Here is a 25852-nt window from a genome sequence, read left to right on the forward strand (position 1 = left end):
CCGTTGCAGTCTCAGCGTGACATTTAATGGGGAATTCACAGGTACCGCTTTTCGTTTGCGGGCTGAGTTGAGGGCAAAAATGAAGCAGCTTGTCATTCCTTTTGCCGTAGAAGTGACTCTGTTTTTTTATTAGATTGTTCCAGCATTGAGAGCTGTTGTTGATTTTTGCAAGGGATGGCACCAGCCGGGGGCACAGTCCTGTTTGCGTAGTTCAATTCACTTGTGCATCAGCACCCAATATTTACCTGTCTATCTCCTGTCATGCTAAAGCCCCCTTTGGCATTCCTGTTCCTCTCCTCTCATCTCTTTCAACCACATGCACGCACAAGTGAAAGGACAACAGTTGTGTTTAGCAATTTCTTGCTTACTCAGCCCTAGGTTTCAGATCTGGGGTTGGACCAGTCCCCTAAAGGGCTTTGTAGAGGGTATTACCCAGGTTTTGCAGCCTTTGGAAGACAGATAGCAAATTAACGAGCCACTTGACTGCAACTGGGTTTTTTTCCTGAGTGAGGGCTTTGTTACCTGAGATGATCAGTTTCTTCATGAGACCTAGCTCTTGTTATTATTTTGAAGTTCCCCAGTAGTTATTTTAAAGCTCTTTCTCGTGTAGTAGTTGCATGGCAGGCTGGTAAGATAAAGTACCAGGTGATAATGCCCAAGAGCTAGCCTGAAGAAAGGAAGGGTTAGGTGTGCTGTAATGACACTTCTCCTGATGTGAAAGATCAGCAATAAATTATGTGATGGAATACGGTCAGGAAGAACCAACTATGTTTTACCTTTGCATAATGTTTCTCAGCCCATCCAACAGAAACTTCTGGTCCTCTCCTGTTTTAGGAATTAAATCAAGTATCCTCAGTTAAAGTTTCAGTTGTTGCTGAGAATTAGGGGTTAGTTCTCATTTAATTCACTGTGGTTCAGCAAGCAAAGCTAGGATTTGCTGTACTGGCAGCAGGTGCAGAAGGAGGTTTGTTGTACTGGTAAAGACTGCAGAAGAATTTCGTGTATGATCCTGTTGCATCTGGGGAAGATAAATGGAGTTGAAAGAAATTTTATTTGTGCAGAGCATGAGATGATAAGATCCATTTGAGGATTAGACTGACAAATCCAAAAAGATAAGTGCATTATTTTTTTTTTTTTGCTTCTTCCATTTTAACAGAGAAGATCTAATGGAAAGCCTTGTACGTTGTTGGCAGGAATCAGCTGTGGGGGAGGGATTCAGAGCAGCATAGACCGACCTGTCTAATAAGAAGACACTAGGAACAGTTTCAGTACAGTGGTAGATGCTTCATAGCAATTTATTTGATATCCTGATGCCAGAAGTGAACTAGTTAACGCATTGACATAAATAAAATAAAAATCAAGGTGAGGCCTTTCAGTGGCAACACCCTACTGGGATGACTAAGGCAAAAAAAAAAAAAAGATATTAATTTACTTAGGGGCTGTTCAGCCTCAGTAAGGGGCTTGCAATCAAGAAAGATGAAGTGAAACTTCTGGAACTTCAAGTTTTTGTTCAAGGTCAGATTGTGGAGCACAAGATGAAGGGCAGGTGGGGAAGTGCAGAAGGTGTGCAGCCCTAGTTGGACCACTGTTGGTTTTGCTCTGCTTATGCCTTCATCCCGTCGCTGCACCTCATCTGCTGCTCTACAAATACAAGTGCACTTTGTAGTTTTCTGCACTTTTTTTAATGCCCTTTGGATAGTGTCATATTATAGGTAGGCTTTGCTTTGAGGTGTGCTTTCAGGGAACTTCATGTTGTGGATTGGGGGTGCTTTTAGGGCGGCGTAGCCCATATGTATCCCATACATAGGTGATGCAGCTTATTTTGCTAAGGTGTGTTACAAAATGAGGCACCTGCACCCACCAGAAGCTCTGGTATAGCTGCAATTACACTCGCAAAGCTCTCCACAGCTACTTTGGTGGTACAACCTGCATCCGTATGAAGAGCACTTTGTTTACCCCCATAAACCTTAAGATTTGTGCCAGCACAAGGTATAGATCCACCTGCCAGTACAGCTGTACCCATCCACCAGACATCAACACTCCTTTCCAAAGCACTTTTCTCTGCCACCCGGGTCAGAGTGGTCATGAAGCTGTAGATTTTACCAGTCCTCCCAGTAAGAGGTTTTTTGTGGTTGGGTTGAGCACATTAGATGTTTCCCTCCCCGTGGGTATTCATGGCCAGTCCGCCTCCGGTGACAGCAAGGAGTCAGCTGAAAATTAATAATTAAATTTTAGGCTGGTGCCAGATAAACCCACCTGGTGTGCTCCAGCCTTTCCCCTCCCTTCCCCCTGTCAGGATGGAGCTCTCACGGATGACGAGATGTCCCCGTGTAGACAAGAGAGCAGCTCTTGCCACCCCCTCCCCACGTAGTCCTTCTCAAGGCTGATCTAACAGCCAGGTTTACTGCTTGGGCAAAGCAAAGGTAATGGCTTGAAATGTCTTGGCATCTTGAAAGGCGATGCATCTCGTGGAGAGCAGGAATGTCTCTATTGAATTTAAAAAGATAAAAAGCAAGAGTTCCTGCTGAGCTTCCCTACCGGCTTGTGCCAACTTTCTCTTCTCCTCCAGCTTCAAAACGTGGTTGGTTGGGGTTTTTTTTTTTTGTTTTTCTTGAGTGCCAGAGAGGAGAAGAAAGGTCCCACTGCCAAAACAAAGGAGTGTTCGAGGTGGGATGGCCCTTGGGCAAAGAGAGGGCGGAGGAGTGTTCAAGGTGGGATGGCCCTTGGGCAAAGAGAGGGCTGTGCAGATGCTGCGGTGCCCCCGCTTTGGCCGGGCACGGTGCCGCTCGGACCAGGCGAGCGGAGCAGCACCGTTGCCAACTGGCAGCAGCGGTGATGGCACAGGCTGGAGGCATCCAGCGGCTGCTCTGGTGACTGACAGGATCCTGGCGATTGCCCCCTCCAACTTTTTAATGTTGGTACCCCCCCAGAAACGGGGGGGAAAGGGGGAATTTGAAGAGCGTTATTAAATAGCAGCGGTTTCCCTGGGACGGAGCGGGAGAAGAGGGAAGCGCTAGGTCAATAAGTAGGACTTTGCAGAGCAGAGGCTTTTAGCAAAAAGTTTTCTTATCCCTCCAGGGCAGGTACAAATGAACTGTCTAGCTCTGTGCTTATGTGTTGTGCCCTGGGCCCCCCTTCTTCCCACGTAAGTACAGCAGCTTGACAGAGAGATGAAGAGATCATCGGGAGAGATTCCTCGAGGCTGTTGATTGTCATGCAGCCTCTCATGGCTCTCTGCCCTAAGTAAATATTTAGTTTAATACCTAAGCAGTGGCTGTGAGAGGTGCTGCAGTTACTGATGTGCCAGCACTGACAAGTTGGAAGGGGAGCAGCAGCAGTGGACTCGGGGTGGCCTCTGCACTCCACTTGCAGCCTGTTTGCTGAGCACTGCAAGGACCTGATTTGTTTTTTTCCTTCGCCTGGTGTCTTACAGCCCTGCTTTCTCTCAGCCATCTTCTTCCTGGCTGAATTCAATGCTGAAGAAGTGGCTGTGAAGTGATGAAAAGAGCTTTAGGGAGTTCGGTAGATGATGTATGTGCCCACTCCAGGGAGGATGAAAAAAAGCACACCAAAGAGACAAGTAGCTGCTTCCAGTGTGGTCTTTGAAAATAGAGAAGTGCAGGCATAAATTACTCAAGCAAATCTTTCCCCACGCTCTATGGTGACAGGGATGTAGAATGGAATAAACCAGCTGTTTCTTTAGTGAGTATTGCTTTCCTTTAGTATGAGAGTCACCTTTTGTGTGTAAGCTCAGCTACCTAGACAGTTTTGGTATTTCTACAGCAAGACTTTTTATCTTGCTGACGTCCCCTGAACCCAGAGGAGAGATGGAGTCTGTGAAATAACAGAAGACTTCTAAAATCTCCTGTGCACTGTAGGGAGATCACCAGAGACAAGTTATTCTAGAAACATAAGCACAGGTCAAGCAACTGTTCAGTGTAATCCAGGCTGGGTCGTGTGGCAACCCCTAAAGAGAAGGGGTAGGACCTTTCTTGCCTACTGGAATGGCTTCTATATGTTTGTGTTGTTGCCAAGAAGAGAACAGCTTGCTATACTTATGTTGCCTGTTTGGGTTTAAGCTCCCATAGGAATGTTCTGAAGCTCCCACTCCTCCGACTTCGCTGTGTTTCTAGTGAGAGAAACACACCATTCAAAAACTCTTGTTTCGGAACGGCATATGGAAACAAATGCAACTGCCAACTTAATAAAGTGCTGAATCGCCTCGTCTAATGGTGTGGTGATTGAATTAGAAGTGTAGTGATGCTAAGAGGAAGTTTGACATGGGTGTTACGGTGAAGAGCCTGGAAGCTTGCTGTGGCTGCTGGCAGTGTTAAAGGTGTGATGTCATAGGATATCGCTCCTAAATAAATGGAAATGCCACCCTATTAAAAATAAACTCTCTGGAGGCTGTGCTAGAGTGTGGTGGGCACCTTAAAGATTAGTGGACTCTTACAACAGTGGTTCTAAATTGGCTCCTGAACCCTTGGCCATCAAGACAGCTGTTTACACATGACCTGCAACTAGTCTGTGGTCCAGCCCTCATGAAAGGGAACTGGTGAGTTATCAACTTTATGCATTTTCATTGCTGGTTTTAACAGTGTTTGAGGCTTGGCAGCAATCTCTTGACCTAGAAGCTGGAGGATCATGTCAGTGTAGGATTCCTGTAATAACTTGAATATTATTCCTAGAAGTTCAGAACTACAGAGCATGGAGAGTCCCACTGGGAAAGAGGTGTGATCACTGTGGTATGTTTTCAGGCTGGCTACTTCAGTTGAAATATCTCAGTAACTTTTAATAAGATTTAGCAATGGAAAAAAACCCAACAAACGCAACAAACCAAAAAAAAAATCTGAAAGGAATTAGCTATGATCTGTGGAGAATAATGCTTCCTGGCAGGCTTCTGACCTTCTTTGAAGAGAGAGACTTGCTGATGTTGAGGGAACTTTAATTTACTTTTTTTGTTCCTCCCCGCTCCGTGGATAGAGTAGGGGGTCTTGCTAATGGATGCATCAGATTGTATGACTGCATCAGATTGATTAGCTGGGTCCTGCTTACTGCTGCGAGTGGTGATTATGCCAGTACAGCTGCTTTCTCCTTTTATGTACTAATTACCGCACGCGCGGATGTCATCACCCTTAACATGGCATGGAGTTGTCCCATTAGCGTGGGAGTGGGGAGCAGCAGGGGAGGGCAGCTCTTTGGGGTGACGAGCTGTTTAGGAGTGGATGGAGTGGAGTGGGGAAGGGACTACTCTGACACGGGGAATTTTTAAGCCCATTTGTCTTCGAGACTCTGCCCTCAGCCAACATTTTTGCGGGTTGTCAGCACCGGAACCCGTGTCCTTGGCAAGCACTTTGCCGTGGGGTGCTATTTACTGAAAAAGCACCTGGGTGCTGAGCTGTAGATGGCAAATCTCCCTCCTCGGAGTGGCTGGTGGTGGCTGGGGGACAACGGCTGTGCAAAATCACCGGCCAGTGGAGGAGATCTTGCAGCTAGCCCAGAAGATAGCAAGGCAGCTTCTCTACTCTAGCTGTGATATCTTGCAAAGCCATTCTGGGGAGAAGAGAAGCAATTCGTTTCTGACTCGCCAAAGGAGGATATAATGGAAAACCCTTGCAGTTCTTGAGAGATTTGGAATGCTTATTTTATGAATTTGTGCTCCCAGCTCTGGCAGACCCCTCCCTTTCCCCTCCTTCCTCCTCCTCCTCCTCAAAATCCAGTCTTCCCATCTCAGAGTGCACCATAATCTCCATGGTAACAGGTGTTACCATCGTACATCTGATTTTTTTTTTTTTTTTTTTCCCCCTGCCCCCCCCTCCCTACACACAGCAAGCAACGTGGGGAGGAAACAGGGCAGACACGACAGGGATGGGCAAGAGCTAGATAAACCCCTAAGGGCCTCTTCCTTCCATCCAAACACCGAGCTTCTCCGAATGCACTAACTGCTGAATGATAGCCAGGGTAAAGAGTGACCAGCTTCTGTCACACAAGAAGTCCTTAAGGACGTTTTTTCCTCCTCACAGAAGGGGCTAAATGATGGGTAATAACAATGCTATATTGTTTTGCTCTGACTTACTTTGCATTGTGATGGTGAGGATGAAGGTTCTGGGGTACCAGCTATTTGAGGTCATACACTTAACGTGGTCTCTGACTTCTCGAGTTAAACTGTCAAACAGACAAGATGCGGGGTGGGCAGTAGAGCTACAGAGAAAAACAGCCCCAGTTTGTTATGCTAGCTGATGAGTCCTGCCCTAAGGAATTTTAATTATTACTTCAGACCACCTCAGCAGTGCAGTAGTGGTTGATCTGTGTTCCCATCTACCTTTTTCTCTTATTCCAGCACATCCTCATTCCCTTTCCAGCAGCATTCCCTCTTCTGGGGAGTCTGGAAGAAAGGTTTTGTGATGGATGGATGATTGCCCACCAGAAAAATCTAATGAAAACATATCTTTGACCTGGGACTTATCCCATTGAAAATGTAGATTTGAAATCTGTGTAACATGCAGTGATTACAGGTTTAAGCCCTAGGTAAATTCCTGCGGAAATTCTGTTAATGCTTTGGAATTGTAAATCCAGTCTTCAGTCCTACTCTTCTGAAGCTGTGATGGAACGTGCTCTGATGGCCCAGTCCACTGTGAAGCAGCTTGTCCCTGTCTGCTCCTGGTAGCCAAACCGGCTCATTACACCTCTTTCCACTTCCCATGCCTTTGTTTTTATGCCCTACATGTGTCATATTTTCTGGCTGAATGGATTGTTGTTAGTATATCCACTTCTGGTTGCTGGATGGCAGGGTGCAGGAAAGCATTAGCTTCTTGGAGTAGAAGGAGAGTATCTGCGTAGGTAGAATCTGTTCCGCTTCATTCTTCTTGCTTTTCAAGCTCGTGTGCTTCGGAAACCAAGCCAGTGCAGACCAGAAAGTCGAGCTTGTTATTGGTCCTTCTTGGTTTTCATTCACCTGCATTAACACAGCAGTTGGGAAGCACTGGCTTTGCAACCATGCAAACTACCCGTGGACTTAGCAGCTCTTCAGCTTCTAAATTTACTGTAGATAAAACGGATGGCTATTGGAAAAGGACCTGAGCTGAGGGATTTGTGTTATTCTCATAATGTCCAGATTTTGATTTTCCTTTGTGCGCTGTTGGTACGGAGTTGGTCAAAGCCTGAAACATTTTTCAGGAAGGTGTTGGAGTGTTTAAGAAGTTAAGATGTTTCAAGGCCAGGCTGGATGTGGCCTTGAGCAACCTGGTCTGGTGGGAGGTGTCCCTGCCCATGGCAGGGGGGTTGGAACTAGATGATCTTTCAGGTCCCTTCCAACCCAAACCATTCTATGATTCTATGATATGAAAAAAGCAACAATAAACTTTTGAGGCTGAAAGCCAGTTTCCTCTTCCACCCTAGAGAGTTAAGTTGAGAGGTGAAGGCCAGAAGAGTCCCAGTTGTTCTGCTTTCTAATGACTATACCGCTTGTTCCCCATCACTTTGATTAGTTTGGATAGAAGGACCGTGCAGCCCACTGAGTGACGTGCAGGTTCTCCTGGGGTCAGAATGTCTTCTGTTCCCCAGCTGTGTGCCAGTCAGCCTATTAAACACCCAGGGGCACGTGTCTGCTCATTTCTAGCAGCTGCTTACTCTCGCTGCTGGATCAGTGGTTCCTTGCAACACCCCGTGAAGCGACACGTCTCCTTGGCCAGCTGCGCTGCTGCGGGGAGATCAAACGTTTCTTCCAGCCTCCTCGCCTCTCCTGCCTTGCGTTGGCCTGTCAATTAACCTCCTGTTATTGTTTGCAGAGAGTTTTCAACGTTCTGTACCCGATGCCCGCCGACCAGAGAAGACACGTCAGCATAAACTCTGCTCGCTGGCTGCCTGAGCCGGGCCTGGGGTTGGCCTACGGCACCAACAAAGGGGACCTGGTGATTTGTCGACCAGAGTAAGTCATTCATTGCTTTATGTGGAGTTATAACTGCTCTGGCAGTTCCTTTTTTAAGGCAGTGGTGATAAGATGGCTTTTCGCTGCCCTGGGGGGTTGTGCTTGAGGGACTCAAAAAAAACCCCAACTCCTGATACTCCTTTTGGAGTGCCACAGTATTTACCCAAGTCTCTTACGATCAATTTTTGTTTTGCTGATTATAAACTTCTGAGGCTGTTTAAAGTGCATCTCATGTTATTTCCCATGTATTTTTAGCTTTTCTGGACCCTTTGTTTCACGTATGTCTAGTGCAGTGTCTTTCAGCCTCTCTGCATTCATGGATTTCTAAAACTTTCCAATGAGAACAGCCAATTTGAGCTGCTCGCTTTCCTCAGGTTTTGTGGACTCCTTGGAGTCCACCAACCAGGTTGAAAGCTGCTGATCTAGACGTACCAAATTCTTGTTCCAGTATTCAAGTGTGAGATTCTATGAACTGCCAAGATTTTTTGTCATTATTATGAGCAAGGCAGTAAGTTGTTTTGGTCCTCACTTGAAAGCCCAGTGATGTCACACATAGACTTCAGTTCTCTTTTATTTATACGGTGCGATGAAGGGTGTAACTGTCCCTTTGTAAACTTGCAATTAAACACAAGCTAATTTAGATGTGGTGTGACACAGATGATGGTTAAGCATCACAGCAGTGAAATATGTATTGCTTTCAATGGTCACGGGGAGTCTCCACACCGTACTTTGTTGAGACTCTTCTCCACTGTGGTGGTTTTTTTGGAGCATTGTTTCTTTTATGCTTCGGGAACACTTTGGGGATTCCTCTGCTTCATTTATTTCCTGCTACCAAATTACCTTGCTATTCTTTCGGGTTATGCTTCACATGTTGAAGTTCCTTGTAACTTAAAAGCTGGCAGCTAGAAACTTGCAGCGCTGCTGGTGATCTTACCACATGCATGTGGACTCCATCTGTTGTGCCTGAGATCAGGCATGTGGTGCTTGAGGAGAGTCATATGGTCAGTGTAGAACCACTATCTTAAATCAGAATAAATATATACAGTTGTAATGGTGACTAATTCAGTACAGCCTGCTGGTGAAGTCTGTGTTTGGAATTCAGATTGGACCAATTTCAGCAGTACAGAATGCCAGCGCTCTTCGAACAGCCCTCTTGTTCTCTTGAACATAATCTTTCATCAAGGCCTTATTTATACGTGAAGTTCTACAGTATATTATTATGGAATAAGCTATAATCACTCTCTTCCAGGATAAGTGGCTTCCTTCAAGAATAGTTGCTGTACTTTCTAAGCAGAAGAATTACTCAGGAATAATGGCGCTCTTCTTCTTAAACTCTAAAGAGTAATTCTAAGTTATTTTCAGTATAGAGAAGCGATAAGATCTAGTCTACTGATTATGTCTCATGAGATGAAGTTGGATGAGAACCCAGGGACATGAAGTCTCCCTGAGTGTGGATGCTTTGGTTGATTGCTGCAGAGTCGAGCTTGATCTGGCTGTCCTGGCTTGCCACATCCCAGGTTAGATATTCATTCTGGTGCTTGCAGTAGCCCCAAGCTAAGTGGCATGTCTCTTCTTGGCACCTTGCTAATTAAAGACAACAGGAACACTTTCATGGTATGTTAGGGAAGTGCTGTCAGTCCTCCTGCAGCATCTCTGTTAAACCTCCTTAGCTCACCATGTTGCTAGGGTGTTGAACTCTTGTAGCTCCTTACTTCTGTCCCAGCAACAATCATGCACAATTCCAACAAAACCAAACTTTTTGTATACAAACATGAATTCTACGATTCGAAGGTGGCTGTAGAGGTGTGAGGTTTATTGGTGGCTTGACAGAAATGCTTCGACAAGTTTCCTACTGGTGGATCGGAGTGACTGATGCTCCTATTGACTCTTGCAGACCTCACATGGACTGGTGGGTTCTTTTTGGAACAGGACTGATATATTCTGTTCCCAACTGCACCATTTTATAGACCAACAACAGTCGGAGCGACTTAAAAACCTCTGCATGAAGGTGTAGACATTGACAGAGCTGAATAATTTGCATTGAGACTCTTAACATCAGAGCACAGGAACGAGTGAGACTGTCAGAGCAGAAGTGGAAGATCTCCTTGGAAGATCCTCAGAGAAAGGAAAAATCCTGAAGTGTAGATGTAGTTCTTGGCTTAATACACTTGGTTTGGGGTTGACATATCTGTTAATTTAACTTGAGAAGTGAGGGGGAAAGATGAAAAATATTTGTATAGTTTCCATACACAATAATACAGAGGAAGAGAAATACTAAATAAAGGATTTAGCAATTGATAAAGTACTTTATGGGGGATAGCCTAGCAAACAGCAGGGATCAAGAGAAGGCTGTACTGCTGAAAACACCCCTACTGTTCTAATTTGGCAAAGAAAACCAGTCAGTAGCAAACAACCAAGATGGTTATAATTCCTAGGTCTTTATTCCCGTATACAATGGAGGTATTTGAAACCAAGTACTAGAGGGATCACATAAGCAGGTTGGAATAGCAGCTGTGCCTCACATACAGGATGTTAAAAGCATGTGCTTAGGGAAAATGAGATGAGTAGACTGAAAGTACAAGCTGACCAAAAAAAAAAGGCATAACTTGAAGATCCATAGGCTCGTAATGAGAGGCTATGTAAGCACTTTCCATTTTAACAAAGAAACGTAATTAAAATCAAACATTTTGGGCTATATTGCTAAGTTGGGGTGACATTAACGGCAGTTTTTCTTTCAAATGGAAATGCAGAAGGTCAGGTTATGTTGGCAATCTATAATGTGAACTCGGTACACAGATTTATGGGATATGATTTGAAGCAAAGGAAAATTAAAATTGTGAAAAGTGGGATGGAATGCATTGAGATTTGACCAATCCATTCTATGATTGTATATCTAAGGTGGAGTATGGCAGGTTGGATACTCATCCTTGAGAATTTTATGTATTTCTTTTTAATTAAAGGGTCAACTAAGGACTTGCTCCACGTCTAATTCCTCTGTGTTTTAGTAAGGCAGTTGCCTTGCTGGAACTACATTAAATCTGGCTAATTTGCAAAGAATAAAGGTTAGAACAAGATCTAGTAAAGAGCAGGTGAAGGCCTGGCTAAAGGAAAGAATATAACACGATTGGGAGCTGGACTCTGTTACAAAAGAGGTCATTGATGGACTTCTTTAAGAACCTGTTCTGGGGCTGGTTATTAATACTATTTACACTAATGCCTCGTATGGGTGCACTGACTAAATTTGTAGAGGATGTGACAATAGCCTTGTCATCACAGGGAACCATCAGAGAACTGCACGAGAACTGGATTGCCTTGAAAGTGACTGGAGCTATAGAAATGAGGTAGAACTTAACAGTACAAAGTGCACTTAGTGACTAATAACACTGAGTAGTTAAGATGACAGAGGAGAAAGACCTGAGGTTTTAGTTGATCGTAGGTGATTGAGCCATCAATACATGAGGCTGTAAGAACAACAGATTTAGCTCTAGGTTGAGACACAAGATATTTAACAGCAGAGATAGCAAAATATTGCTATCCTTGTAGGAGAAACTAGGTACATAAGCTGAAAGAACTGCCTTAGAACTGGTACAGTAGTGAGAAGAGCTGCTAGGGGGTCAGTGGACCATTTTTCCTGAAGAAAACGTACAGCTTGGGGTCTTTAGCAAGGCTAAGGAGGGTCTCATATAGCCCTCCATAAATTTCCAGAAGAGGAGAACTATTTAAATTTATATATAAATTTTTTTATTAGAGAACTAAGAGCCATAAATTGACTATGGGCAGGTTGTGGCTGTGAAGTAGAGAAAGGTGGCTAACCAGCTGATTCTGCAAGAGCCTGTCCGTGGGTTGGGTGGATGCAGAAGGCTTAACTGTTTTATGATGCAGCTTGGCTGCCTTGCAGAGACAAGTGTATGACTTGAATGCTTGTGACTGGGGGTGGGACTGGACTGCTGACCCATGAGGTGCTTTTTCAGTGTTAGAAACCCAAGTTCCATGTCTAACAGGTGTTGACAAGTTGGCTCTCAGAGCTGGTGTGCTGTAGGGAGGTGAGATGGTGACAGCAGTCTTCATCCACACTTGGAAATGCACCTAATGAGCCTGAAAGATGCCTGGAAGAGACTGGAATTCATGAGCAAGTACAGCAGCTATGAGGATAGAATAAATAAAAACCAAAGAGATAAACCCTGGCAGGGTTGCATTCTGGTGAGTAAGTGAAAGAAAGGATTGTGTACCTGCTTCCTTAGATTTCAGGGTGACATCCAGCTCAATACACTGTGCTATTGAAAAGCATCTATTTGTTTGCTCTGGTTTTTATATGACAGAATTGGAAGAAACTTTTAATGTCATGTCAGAAATGTTCCTCCTTTCCCAAACACTCAAAGGCTGACCAACTTATATTGTTTACTAAAACGCTAATTGGAACATGCAGTATTACATACAGACTTGTACTGAAAACGAAGAGACTGGAATTCATGAGCAAGTACAGCAGCTATGAGGATAGAATAAATGGTAGCCAAAGAGATAAACCCTGGCAGGGTTGCATTCTGGTGAGTAAGTGAAAGAAAGGATTGTGTACCTGCTTCCTTAGATTTCAGGGTGACATCCAGCTCAATACACTGTGCTATTGAAAAGCATCTATTTGTTTGCTCTGGTTTTTATATGACAGAATTGGAAGAAACTTTTAATGTCATGTCAGAAATGTTCCTCCTTTCCCAAACACTCAAAGGCTGACCAACTTATATTGTTTACTAAAACGCTAATTGGAACATGCAGTATTACATACAGACTTGTACTGAAACCCCAGAGATCCCAATTTTCAGTGAATAAATTCTATTCCGAGTAAGGATAACAAATAGCAAATATGGTGGAGCTGGTGTTCAGAAGTGTTTGCTTGTCCTTCATACGGTCTATTATTCTGCCTGTTTAGCTGCTGGTTTCATTTGCTTTCAAATAAACTATCCATCTTGGAGCAGGTCTCTATGACCTGTTTACAACTTTGTCTAATTTCCTGTGGGACAGGAGCCTAGCTTTTGGAAACGCTCTGCAAGTGACCAACAGCAAAAGCAATTTACTTTTCATGAGTCTGATCTTTCACGTTTGTTTGAAAAATTCATCAGCCACCATGTAAGAGGAGGAGTCTCTGGGAGAAGGTTCATGGAGGTGACCTCTGGGAATAGGGCTTTGAGGCTGTGTACATCTTTCTTGGCTCTGCATAGTTCAAGGTTTGATTCAATTTCTGAATCTTTGGGTTTTGCAGCATGGAATGAAACCCAGTGTCTTACACAATAGAAACACCTCTACTGAATTGAAAAGGAATTTGTTTTTTAGTGCTCATAACCTTTCCTATCCTGTCACATACTAACAAGAGTTTTCCCATTCAGAAACACTCCCGGTGGGGCTTCTCAAAGATTGAGAGTCTTGTAGAACACGAAGAGGTGAGACCGAAGGTGAGGAGGAGCAGACTGCATGCTGCTCACTGCCCTTTGCTGGCTTCTCCTGCAGAGGATTGCCATGGGAGAAAGGCAGGAGGTCCAAACATCAGTTCTTCTTCATTTCATCTTGAGTTACACACACACGCCCCACCATGCTTGGAAGCAGGTTCTAAAAGGGCTCAGTGCTCACATGCTTTTGAAAATACTAATCCGAAAAGCTTAGTGTTCAGAGAAAATTGATTCAAACCCAGGTACTCAAAGCACCTCGTCTAGGACCAGCTGTGTAATGCAGGCACTCACGAGAGGGGAAGGATTTCTTCGGCAGACGGAGCCTCTGGTAATGGAATTAAAATACCCCTGAAGATGTATCGTCTCGTTCAGGGGCAGCATCCCTTGGAATTCTCTCATTGGGAAGTAGGTGTGGAGTGTCTCAAATTGATTCAGTGCTATGCAGTGTGCATATTTTAATGTTTTGTGGTGAGATCTGCCTCTAACGTGAAATTGTTGTAGGAAAATTCTCGGTAAATTCCTATGCTTTACAGAAGATCATTTGACTTTGCCTGTCCATTCCAATCCAGGGTTTGTTTTGTGGTTTGTTGTTTGTTTTTTTTTTCCCCCTTGCTCTGAGCATTGCCTATCCTCTCATCTTGTCATGGGGACAATGTGTCTGCATCTAGTTAGCAGTGCTGGTAAGGAGATAGTCATCTGTCCGGCTGCCTTGGTGCGTCACGTCTCGCTGCTGCCTGGCTCCATTCCCCAGCCTCTCCAGCCTCCGGCACCCATGCTCCCCAGCAGCAGAAGCCCTGGTGTATTGTTTGCCTTTTAAGAATAGCTTCTGGAGGAGGGAGGAAAGAAAGAGACAGAAGGAGGAGCTGTCTTCCTTTCCTGGGTAACCAAGGGATGTTAGCAACCCTGCCCAGGGACCTGGAGATACTGGTTATGTCTGAATCCTTCCTGCAAATGGCCTCTGGAAAGGCAGCATCTGCACAGTGGCCTTTGACCATGGCCAAGTGAGCAGATGCATGTCCTAGGCTTCTGCTGCCTCTTAACCACAAGATACACTGAATTTTCTAAAGGAGGGCAAGAGATTGTTTCAAGCGATAAAAGGAGTGAAAGGGAGGGGAATATGGCCAAGTTTGCATTAAAGATGTGGCCTGAAAGCTTATATGTGGATTTTTTTATTCGTGCATTTAAGAAAAAAACTGAAATTAATTATTTCCCTACAGGCAGGGAAGCCTGTAGGTATCCTGAGCACCGAGAGGCTCAGTCATTGCAGATGCAGAAGTAGTAATATGGAGGCTTGAAACAGTACCTCCATTCTGATACTGTCCTTTATTCCATTTCTATTTCTGTTTCTGTATGTGAATTTGATATCCAGGATGACTGATGGCATTAGGTGGAAGATGCCCTCATAAAATTCCACTTAATATGTCTGTGAATCCTGGAGATAAATTTTGAGAGCTGCTTTAAGTCTTTAGTTATCAGCAAGTTTATTTCCCTTACCCAATTCTTCAAGATATGCTGAAGCACTGACTAGTTTGTGACATGTATTTTCCACCATGAGAAAGGGAACTTGGTACAGAGCTCAGCGTTACAGAAACTTAACCTGCTGCTTACTGGTTTGTGTACCATTTCACTGGGCTTCTGCTGGTCCTTACTGGTTCTTATATTGGGTAGCAATTGTTTTAAAAGTATGAATATGTACTCTAAGAACAGTTACCGAATGCTTCACTTATATCTATTCACATCACATCTGCCGCCTTTTCTTCCTTTACCTTTTTCTAATTCTATCTACAAAAGCAATTAAATTTTATGCAAGCAATTATTTGACTTACTGCCTACTGCATGTGGCTCATTCTTTCATTGTTTTTATATATCTTCCTTTTTTCTCTTTGTTATATTACTGTCTTTAGGATAAAAGTTAGGCTTAGGAGAGAGTAATTGTCAATTTAAGTATGGCTTTCTTTTTGAAGAATGCAAGTAAGTTGGCATTTGTGGCCTTTTGTCACTGCCTGAGATTTTTGTAACGTGTTAAATCAGGTGTGAATGGCTCAAAAAAGTTAACTTCTTAATTTTTTTTTTTTTTTTTGTTATTTTTTAATTGTCTTAACGAGTGCAACTAGCTGCTATGTCTGGCTTCTTTTCATGCTCCCTAATTGCATAAGTACCCTTGGATATGCTTTAAGTGGAGACTTCAGAGAGGAAATTCAGTATCTCGGCCACTTTGAGTCATTATTGATTTTTGTCCTTAGCCTCACTGATGAATAGACCTTTTTTCATTCCAGTACCATTTTCTTCCTGTTTATTTTTAGAATGTCTTTCCCTTCTTTGGCAGTACCAGTCCATCCTGCTTTCTTTTTGCCTTTCTTTTCTCTGCAGGTCTATGCTAGACCTTCTTTGTTGCGTTGTTTACTCCCTCGGCCTTCCAGTAAAATAATCTTTAATTTTCCAGTATTTGATCCAGTTTATTTGTGGAGTTTTATTCGTTGTCCCTTGCGCCTGTGTTTTCTAGCAGGACTCTAGTAAATCCAGATAGCAAATAAAGCAGCCAACAACTTCTTCATTTCTCTTTTCCTTTTTTAAATCCTCCAGCTACATGGTTCTCTAAGTGGTCTCAACACAATGAACTGTGAGTAACTGGGGTAAAAATTGTAGATTTGACTTTTTTGTTGGATTCTTTTTTTTCTTTTTGAGCAAGTTTCCTCTGTGTGCTAAACACAACACTTTTGAGTTGGCTATATATCAAAGCTGCTGAAGATTAAAAAGACAAAACTTGGCTTGCCCTGTGGATCTTACTGAGATTAGACCAAGCCAGAATCTTGGTTCTGGAGCTTGGAGGCTTTGTGTGTGCACATTACATTCTATTTAAAAAAAAAAAAAAAAAACAAAACAAAACAAAACAACAAACCATTGCTATGCTTGCTAATTTTCAGTTTATTTTGTTTATTTTGAAGTTGATTTCTGCCATTCTAAATGCATTTTCCTGGTTTTATCTGCTGGCATAAAACGTACAAAACAAGCCTAACTTCGAAGTTGCCTTTGAATCAACATAAATATGAGTTTCTGCTAAAAGGCCAGTGAAAGTTCAAAGACTAAAGAGTGACTTTGGCTCTCGAGACTTGTAGCAGTTTAAGATGTTTAAGGCCTTAGAAGGCTTAAGCAATTTGCGCTCCCTCAAAGACTCCTAACATCCTAAATTGTCTAAGCCACTGGAAGAGCTGATAGATCATAAACAGCTTAAGATATTGTGAGGGTTCAAAGCTTATTTGGAGTATAGTCTGCCTGTAATCACTTTAAGCAATTAACAAGCCTTTGGGTTTTTAGAGGAATTTGAGCAAGTTATCCATCTTTAGAGCTTGGTTTAAGGTGATCCCGAGCTAAATTGTTCTTATGTAAGGAACTTAAAGCTCTGCATTCCAGAATCTGTTATTTACCTTCCAGAGGATCCCTGTGTGCTACTTGGCGTGGCTGGAGCCACAGAAGTGAAGGGTATCATGGAATACTGGCAAGATTTTTAAGTGAGAAGTAAATCAGTGAAAATTCAGAAAAATCCTTATTTGGTTTATTTCTGCCATGTTTATTCCAGGCTATTTCACCTGGATGGTATGTTCTTATTCACATAAGCATACATTTTAAAAATAATGCTAAAACTGCTGTGTAGTGCAGTATATCATACACAAAAGTCTTACCAGTGTTGTAGGAGCAACCTGGGGCCACCTTGCTTGAGTGTTCTGTCCGTCTGCTTACAAATATTTTGCCTGTAACGATGACTTCAGAATGCCCTCTCCAAATTGGTATACGTCCCTTCTGCATGTCAAGGTAGCTGGTGTTTGTCACAACGTCAGTATTATGGGAGTCACACTCAGGACTAAGAGGGTGATTGGTGTCCTCTCAGGTGTGAAGGTGTGAGTTACAACTTCCTATGCTGAGAGTGGTGTTAAAAAAAAAAAAAGCTCTGGGAAAAGCTGCTGTAAAAAAAAATATTGTGGCATTTTGGTAGCATGGCTGGGCATGAAGGCTGTCTGTGAGGGACTTTCCTTGACCTTGTTCTCAACACAGGTTGTACCGTGTGGCTTCGTGTCACTTAAAGGCAGTGCTCTCAACCTCAACATTAGTTCTTGAGCCCCAAGGTAATCAAAAGTCCAGACTTTCATACAAAACACTCCTGCTCCTCTGTTGTTGCCTTGGTGCTTAATTTCCATTTATCACTCCTGTTGAATGTGATAGAAGACTGATTCTTAGTTGAAGACTTTCTCCCTTGGAATGTAAGATAAATTCCTCTTAAGCTTTCTGTTGGTATGTCCTCCGTGCCGTGAGTCTGCTCATCTGCTATGTGCAAACTCTAGACAGGGAAATTACAAATGCTGGCTCCTGGAATTCACTTGAGTTTTAGCTGTAGTGACCCTGTGGATCAGAAGAAAGCATCGTGTTTGTGTTCCTCCTACTGTGTTAATCTCTCTTATCTCCCTCACTTGGAGGTATCTAACGGCTTCACTGACAGATGACTCTCTTCTTTAGCTGCGATGTCACATTTTTGCCAGGGAAGATGACTGTTAGAGGTGTGCCTTCCATCTAAATCTTATCCACTGGCTGCAAGAGCCTGGGCTGTGTCCAGCTTTAGTTGCCCACTGGTGGGCAAAACAAACTCGGGCACGTTCATGCTGTTGAGAGAGAAAAGCGTCATCAGCTATTAGTGCCTCCAGATTTACAAGGCTTAACCTTATTTAAAAGGTGTGAGTTTGAATAGAGTCTCTTAAAAAAAAATCCCCTTATTTCACCGAGCTGGCAGGACCACACAATGAAATAAACGGGGCCAGGGATCTTGCCCAGCGTTCCGAGCTGAGCTGGCATCCTCCCTGAAGCAGGCACGTGGCCACCAGCCGCACCAAGCTGCTCGCTGTCCTGCTTCTGCTGCACCTTGGGCAATTCAAGTCAGTGTCAGGACGTGTTTGTGCATGGTTGCTGGTTTCCAGGAGGGAGAAACCTGCAGGAATCGTAGAAATTAGCACTATCAGTTTCGGGAGTAAAAATGCACCTGCTGCTATTTGCGGAAAAAGGGTGACCTTTTCATTCTTGCTCTGAATGTGATGAATAGGATAATTTCATATGTCTCCTGAAATGTCGGTGTGGTTGTTAATTGTAAACTGCAGATATTGTGTTCTGTACAACTTACCTTGTTAGAAATCCCTATAGTTGCTCTCATGCTCCGTCCCTGGCTAGTCCTACATGGGCTGTACCCAAAGGGTGTGCTCGGAAATAGCCTGGTGCCACTGAAGCTGCCACCTCCTCCTTGGGCAAAGGGAATCACTGCCCAGAAGAACTACTCCAGGAGTCCCCTTTGTTGGTTCCATACAGTTTGCACCGCAGCCAATTTCCACTTGGCTTTGTCTCCGCACGTGGTTCGTCGCCTGCACCGAAAGCTAAATATTTATGAAGTAAGAGTGTTAGAAATGATTGTTTTCCTATCCAGGCAGCTGCTAGGAGTGCCAAACTTTGCCTTGTACTGACAATGCCGTTGCCTAGCTAATCATGAGAGCCAGGGATGGGCTTGCTGCACTGATCATCACACACCCGGCAGAAGAGATAATGAGCTGCTGACGAGGATGCATCTGGAATCCAGCCAAGCCTTGCATTGCGTGAGATACCACGTGCTACTGCTGCCTTCCCACCAAGGACAATGGATTCCTGTTCCTTAGCCTAATGTCACCTTGCTCTCTGTAGCTCAATCACAGAGTCTTCTAGGTTGGAAGGGACCTCAAAGATCATCTTGTCCAACCGTCAACCTAACTGACAAAAATAGACACCCGCACAACAAACAAGTATCACCATCACTAAACCATGCCCCCCAGCACATCAACCCGTCTTTTGAACACCTCCAGGGATGATGCCTCCACCACCTCCCTGGGCAGCCCATTCCAATGTCTGATAACCCTTTTGGTGAAAAAAATTTTCCTAATATCCAGCCTGAACCTCCCCTGGTGCAACTTGAAGCCATTTCCTCTCGTCCTGTCGCCTGTGACTTGGGAGAAGAGACCGACCCCCACCTCTCTACACCCTCCTTTCAGGGAGTTGTAGAGAGCAATAAGGTCTCCCCTCAGCCTCCTCTTCTCCAGGCTGAACACCCCCAGTTCCCTCAGCCTCATAAGACTTGTGCTCCAGACCCCTCACCATCTTTGTTGCCCTTCTACACGAAGTCTATACGAAAGGGAGGCAAGCACATCCCGGGGCATTCAAATCCTTTGTAAACCAACCTGGTTTTGTGTGCTTGCTCTTAGTGATCTTGAATGGAGACTATATTTGAGCTTTAAAGAGTAATATCTTTTGTGGAGAAAGCCAACCTTGGCAGCGTGGAAGCCAGATATTCACCAAGCTGCGTGCTGAGTGGCATCCACTTTGCAGCTAGTCTTCTCCATGTTGGATGTGCCACAATCTTCATGGTTGTGCTGATATTTTTAGATGGCATTGCATGTGGAAACCAGATATTCACCTAGCTGTGTGCTGCATGGTGTCCACTTTGCAGCTAGTCTTCTCCGTGTTGGATGTGCCACAATCTTCATGGTGGTAATGGGGTTGTGCTGATATTTTTAGATGGCATTGCAGGCAGCAACGTCTTAATCAGAATTTAATTTAGGGCTGTAGCAGACAAGTGTGCTGCTGTTGGGCTTTTCCACGTGGCAGGATTTGAAGGAGAGCAGTGCATTTGTCCATTGCTGCTGCCTTCTTCAGGGAGGAACGTCTTAATCAGAATTTAATTTAGGGCTGTAGCAGACAAGTGTGCTGCTGTTGGGCTTTTCCATGTAGCAGGATTTGAAGGAGAGCAGTGCATTTGTCCATTGCTGCTGCCTTCTTCAGTGTCAGGGATGGTTTAAGCGAAAAGACAGTGTTATTTATGCTTTCCTAGACATGCATACCCTACTTGCAAATTATTATTTTCATCTTGCTGCTGAGCTGTATTGTTGGGTAGAGCTGCAGAACTTTTATCCTAATCTGTCCTCCTCAACTCCCAGTTTTGGATATGCCAGTGGGGGGGTTACCCGGATGTCTAAGTCATATGTTTTGTCAGTTTACTTCTCAAATACTGGTTAAGCCAATGCAGTAAATCGTATTTCAGCTTTCTTGTCTCATATGATTAATTTTGTCATTAATTCCTAGAGCTTGGCCCTGGTTTCTTCAGGGGGATAGACCTGAGCTGCGTGGGCAGTACCTCCACACAGAGGGAGAGGCTGGGCTCCCTAAGTTCTTGGCTCTTGGTATTTAAGAGGCTCCACTCAGAAACCTTATTTGACTTTGAGCAAAGCATGCAAGTCTGTGCCCTTCGTCCCCTCCAAGATTATTAATAGTGTGAGCTGGACACGGGTGTGAAGGAAAAGTCCATCTCGGAACAGATCCCTGCTGGGAAAGCCAGGCTGTGAGCAGCTCTGCATTTAACAAAGATTTTGGGTATGCCAGCAGGGGGGTTACCCGGATGTCTAAGTCATGTGCTTTGTCAGTTTACTTCTCAAATACTGGTTAAGCCAATGCAGTAAATCGTATTTCAGCTTTCTTGTCTCATATGATTAATTTTGTCATTAATTCCTAGAGCTTGGCCCTGGTTTCTTCAGGGGGATAGACCTGAGCTGCGTGGGCAGTACCTCCATACAGAGGGAGAGGCTGGGCTCCCTAAGTTCTTGGCTCTTGGTATTTAACAGGCTCCACTCTGAAACCTTATTTGACTTTGAGCAAAGCATGCAAGTCTGTGCCCTTCGTCCCCTCCAAGATTATTAATAATGTGAGCTGGACACGGGTGTGAAGGAAAAGTCCATCTCGGAACAGATCCCTGCTGGGAAAGCCAGGCTGTGAGCAGCTCTGCATTTAACAAAGCTAATGGAAATTTCCAGGGAGGGCTTAGAGAGCTTAGTGACAGCCATAAAAAGGAAGAAAATAAGAACTTGACTAAGTGGACTTCACTGTCCGTGACTGACACAGTGTGGAGAATTGCAATTTTTCACCCTGAAGCCCTGGGCAAGAAATGTCCTCCTTGCTGCATCCACATCCCAGCAGCAGCATGCTCCGTGCCACACAGAGCTTCTACCTTATGCCCTGGAAAATGTAAAAGTGCTTCCAGCGTTTCCATGTCTAGAGTTTGATGGAGCAAAAGTTAAATGCTTACATTACCTGAAAAATATTCGTTTCTCCAGTGTAAGCTCTGCTTCTGTGAAATGAAGAGTCAGGCCTTGATTTGCAAATCTCCTGGGAAACGTGCTGTGAAAGGCTTGCTAATTTACAAAAATTCAAGCAATATTTCGGAATAAGCGTTAAAAAAAAAACCCTTAGGCTTTCTGAAAAGGGAGATTGCGCTGTTTTAAATAGGTGTGCTTAAACCAGTGCAAATCTTAAAGCTTAATTGAAAATCTGATTTAAACCGAGGTAATTGTGGTTGTCACAGACATCTTGTTGTGTACTCAGGTTGGTTTAAGGTGTGATCGAGTTTCTAATGCAGGCACGGACTTAAAATTGGTACTAAACCCATACAATAGCTGCATTTCTTTGATTAAATTTAGCTTATTAAGAAGGGAAGTTATGATCTTTGTATAAAAGATAGTGCCCAACCAGCTTCCTTTGTTAAGTTCTCCACTGTTCCTTGATGCAGTCTGAAACATCTCCTCTGTAGCCTCAAAGTCATCCGAAGATCTAATTGGGATCAAGCTGGATATTGCTCTTATGGCTGTGGAGAGGCAGATGAGATGCAGGTGCAAAAGAGAACCAAGATTGTGCTGAGGGTTTTATTGCTCCAGGACTTTTGCAAGAGGTGGAGTCGGGAGAGGAGAAGTTGGTTTAGCTGCCCCTGGTGTGGGGGAAGAGTCTGCTGAAAGGTAGCTGTGAGAATGCTCACTGCTGCAGTGGGGGGTGCCAGCTTTTTATTCTGAGCTGCTTTTCTGGCCTTGCAGGGAGACACACACAATCCAGACCAAAAAGCCAGGTTACGGTACTGCTGAGGATGTTGAACTCCCATCGTGGCCAAGTCTGGTGACCTTGGCTTAAGCCCCTCCATCAGTCTTCCCAGAGTCAGCAACGGGAGCAGTGGCACCAGCTGCTACAGGTCCTCCTCCTGCCAAGTCCTCGATTCCTTGGCAGTAAATGAGTAGCTAATAGGACCCTGGCAGCGAAACTCTGTTGATAAACGGCAGTATTTACAACCAAGGTGCAAAGTCATGTATTAAATGGAACGGCTATTGATTTCACCGTGTAGGGAAAGGGGCAAATTGACAGAATGGAGTTAGGACAGAATGGAGTTAGGATGGACTTTCCTGTCTAGCAACCAGAGTGTAGAGTAGTGAGCCCCTGCAGAACGGGTGGGAGCAGGGATGGGAGTTTTAAACCACCTGTCAGCCCGCTGCCAGGTGGAGGGAGGTCATTCTTCCCCCCTACTCTGCACTGGTGAGGCCACAACTGGAATACTGCATCCAGTTCTGGGCTCCCCAGTTCAAGAGAGACAGGGAACTACTGGAAAGAGTCCAGCGTAGGGCAACAAAGATGATTAAGGGATTGGAGCATCTCCCTGATGAGGAAAGGCTGAGAGAGCTGGGACTCTTTAGCCTGGAGAAGAGAAGGCTGAGGGGAGACCTTATTAATGCTGACAAGGATCTAAGGGGTGGGTTGAAGGAGGATGGAGCCAGACTCTTTTCAGAGGTTCCCAATGAAAGGACGAGGGGCAACGGGCACAAGCTGGAACATGGGAGGTTCCACTCAAATCTGAGGAAGAACTTCTTTGGGGTGAGGGTGGCAGAGCCCTGGAAGAGGCTGCCCAGGGAGGGTGTGGAGTCCCCTTCTCTGGAGATCTTCATGCCCCACCTGAGTGATGTGCTCTGGGCAACCCTGCTGTGGCAGGGGAGTTGGACTGGATGATCTCTAGAAGGTCCCTTCCCACTCCCAACAGTTCTGTGAATCAGACTTGGACACGTGTGTGTCCACACACAGGAGCTGAGCTTTCTGTGTAGTACAGGAACGCGGCGTTTGGGGTGAGAGGGGGGTCAATCCTGCCAATTCACATTTTGCTGAGGGAAAGCTTCTCAACCTTCTGGTTTCTAGAGCTGGGAGCTGGCGAAGGCAAGCAGGGCACCCAGAGCACCTTGGTGAGGAACACCAGCCGTGTAGGTGGCTGTGCCTGGGGACTCTGCCTGCGCTTTGGAAAGCATGAAGAAGCTTCATGGAAGGAGGGGGAGAAGAGCATGGGTCAGTTTAGCTCTGTTAGGTAATAGCTGCAGATAACAAGCAAACTAGGCTTTTTTTCTTCTGGAAATTTTGCCTACCGGGTCTGAAAGTCTGGCTTGCCCAGGGAGCATGCTGCTTTGCAGACAGCAGTGTGACAGCTAAATCTTGGTATAGCAGGCAGGGGATGGAGCAGCAGGAGGGACTGGCACGGTTTTAGTGACAGGTTACCATCTGTCAATAAACTCTGAAGCCTTTGTTAAATCAGCATCTCCCCGGTAGCTGCTTCCATGGGGTGTAACGCAGCGCCGGGCTGGCTCAGCACAAAAAAAGAGAAAAAAGTGATGACTAATTGCTTCCTACAGACCCCGTGCGTGGTGTCGTTGGCCTAATTTTCTCCCATCTTTCACCCTTGGTCCCAGCCTGGGGTGCTGTCCCCCCAGCAGCCCAGCCCAAGGCCTCCAGCACACACAGCTCTCCCATTGCAGCACGTCCGACCTGCAGCATCCTCTAAGCTGGGGTTCTTGCCAGCTCTGCTGAGGCGTCTCATTACAGGGACAAAGATATACATAAAACACCACGTTTGTAACCGACTACTTGCCCTGAACCCTTCCTTCACGTTTCGGGGACTTGGAACTCTTCCTTCACACTTTGGGACACTTGTGGGACTACCCTAAGGTGATGCTCTGAGGCTGCCTGCAGCGCGATGCGGGTTCAGCTCTTCAGACACAATTCCCTTCCCTCTGTTTTCTCCCATCTTTCACCCTTGGTCCCAGCCTGGGGTGCTGTCCCCCCAGCAGCCCAGCCCAAGGCCTCCAGCACACACAGCTCTCCCATTGCAGCACGTCCGACCTGCAGCATCCTCTAAGCTGGGGTTCTTGCCAGCTCTGCTGAGGCGTCTCATTACAGGGACAAAGATATACATAAAACACCACGTTTGTAACCGACTACTTGCCCTGAACCCTTCCTTCACGTTTCGGGGACTTGGAACTCTTCCTTCACACTTTGGGACACTTGTGGGACTACCCTAAGGTGATGCTCTGAGGCTGCCTGCAGCGCGATGCGGGTTCAGCTCTTCAGACACAATTCCCTTCCCTCTGCACAGGGCCTTGTCTCTTCTTTCCTCGCCTTGTGCCCGCTGCAAAGCACTGTTAAGTGCCTGCCTGGCACTATGGGGGGCATATCTGAGGTCCAGCAGCCACGTGGAGGTACACAGCACCGTTTCAAAACTCCTAGGCCACCTCCTAAGGAGCTGGTGTCACCATGGCATGGCAGAACGCTCTACAGAAAATAAATCTCTTCCATGGCAATGCAGCCCGTAGTGCTCCTGGAGGTGGGACACAGCCCCTCCTCTGGCATTTCTGTATGGCACAGAGTAAGCTGGATTCACTCTTACCTTCTTCCAGTCTAAGAGCTTTAGGGCCTTAGAAATAGTGGGAGACGCACTTAACAACATTTTGGTTATGGTGGTTTAGATTCTGTGATTGCCCAACGTCTTCAGTAATAATGTGATGATGACAATACATTGCTACGATATTTTGTTAACCTTTCCCAGTCCTGTGAAGTGCCGTTTCAAAACTCCTAGGCCACCTCCTAAGGAGCTGGTGTCACCATGGCATGGCAGAACGCTCTACAGAAAATAAATCTCTTCCATGGCAATGCAGCCCGTAGTGCTCCTGGAGGTGGGACACAGCCCCTCCTCTGGCATTTCTGTATGGCACAGAGTAAGCTGGATTCACTCTTACCTTCTTCCAGTCTAAGAGCTTTAGGGCCTTAGAAATAGTGGGAGATGCACTTAACAACATTTTGGTTATGGTGGTTTAGATTCTGTGATTGCCCAACGTCTTCAGTAATAATGTGATGATGACAATACATTGCTACGATATTTTGTTAACCTTTCCCAGTCCTGTGAAGTGATTAGCCATCCCTGTCTTTGCGTATCTTTTTGGGAAATGCACTGTTAAAGATTTCCAGAATATTGGCTCTTCTGTTAAACTTCATAGCATTACTCATAGGATGGTCTGGATTGGAAGGGACCTTAAAGATCATCAAGTTCCAACCCTGGAACAACCCTGGACAGGGACACCTCCCACCAGACCAGACATTGCTACGATATTTTGTTAACCTTTCCCAGTCCTGTGAAGTGATTAGCCAGCCCTGGCTTTGCGTATCTTTTTGGGAAATGCACTGTGAAAGGTTGCCAGATTATTGGCTGTTCTGTTAAACTTCATAGCATTACTCATAGGATGGTCTGGATTGGAAGGGACCTTAAAGATCATCAAGTTCCAACCCTGGAACAACCCTGGAC

The 25852-nt window shown here is 45.0% G+C and overlaps 1 protein-coding gene across 4 annotated transcripts in view; it reads left to right on the forward strand.

Annotated features, from left to right (window-relative positions):
* The window catches only part of AMBRA1 (autophagy/beclin-1 regulator 1), a 154981-nt gene that overhangs the window by 115307 nt on the left and 13822 nt on the right, over positions 1-25852 (forward strand). For all 4 annotated transcript variants that reach the window (XM_014950364.1, XM_014950367.1, XM_014950365.1 and 1 more), the window contains one exon: positions 7788-7927. In XM_014950364.1, coding sequence (XP_014805850.1) covers positions 7788-7927 — 140 coding nt within the window. The remainder of the gene's footprint in view (positions 1-7787; positions 7928-25852) is intronic.

The sequence above is a fragment of the Calidris pugnax genome, unplaced genomic scaffold (genome assembly GCF_001431845.1).
Source record: "Calidris pugnax isolate Ruff unplaced genomic scaffold, ASM143184v1 scaffold68, whole genome shotgun sequence".
Lineage (NCBI taxonomy): Eukaryota > Metazoa > Chordata > Aves > Charadriiformes > Scolopacidae > Calidris > Calidris pugnax.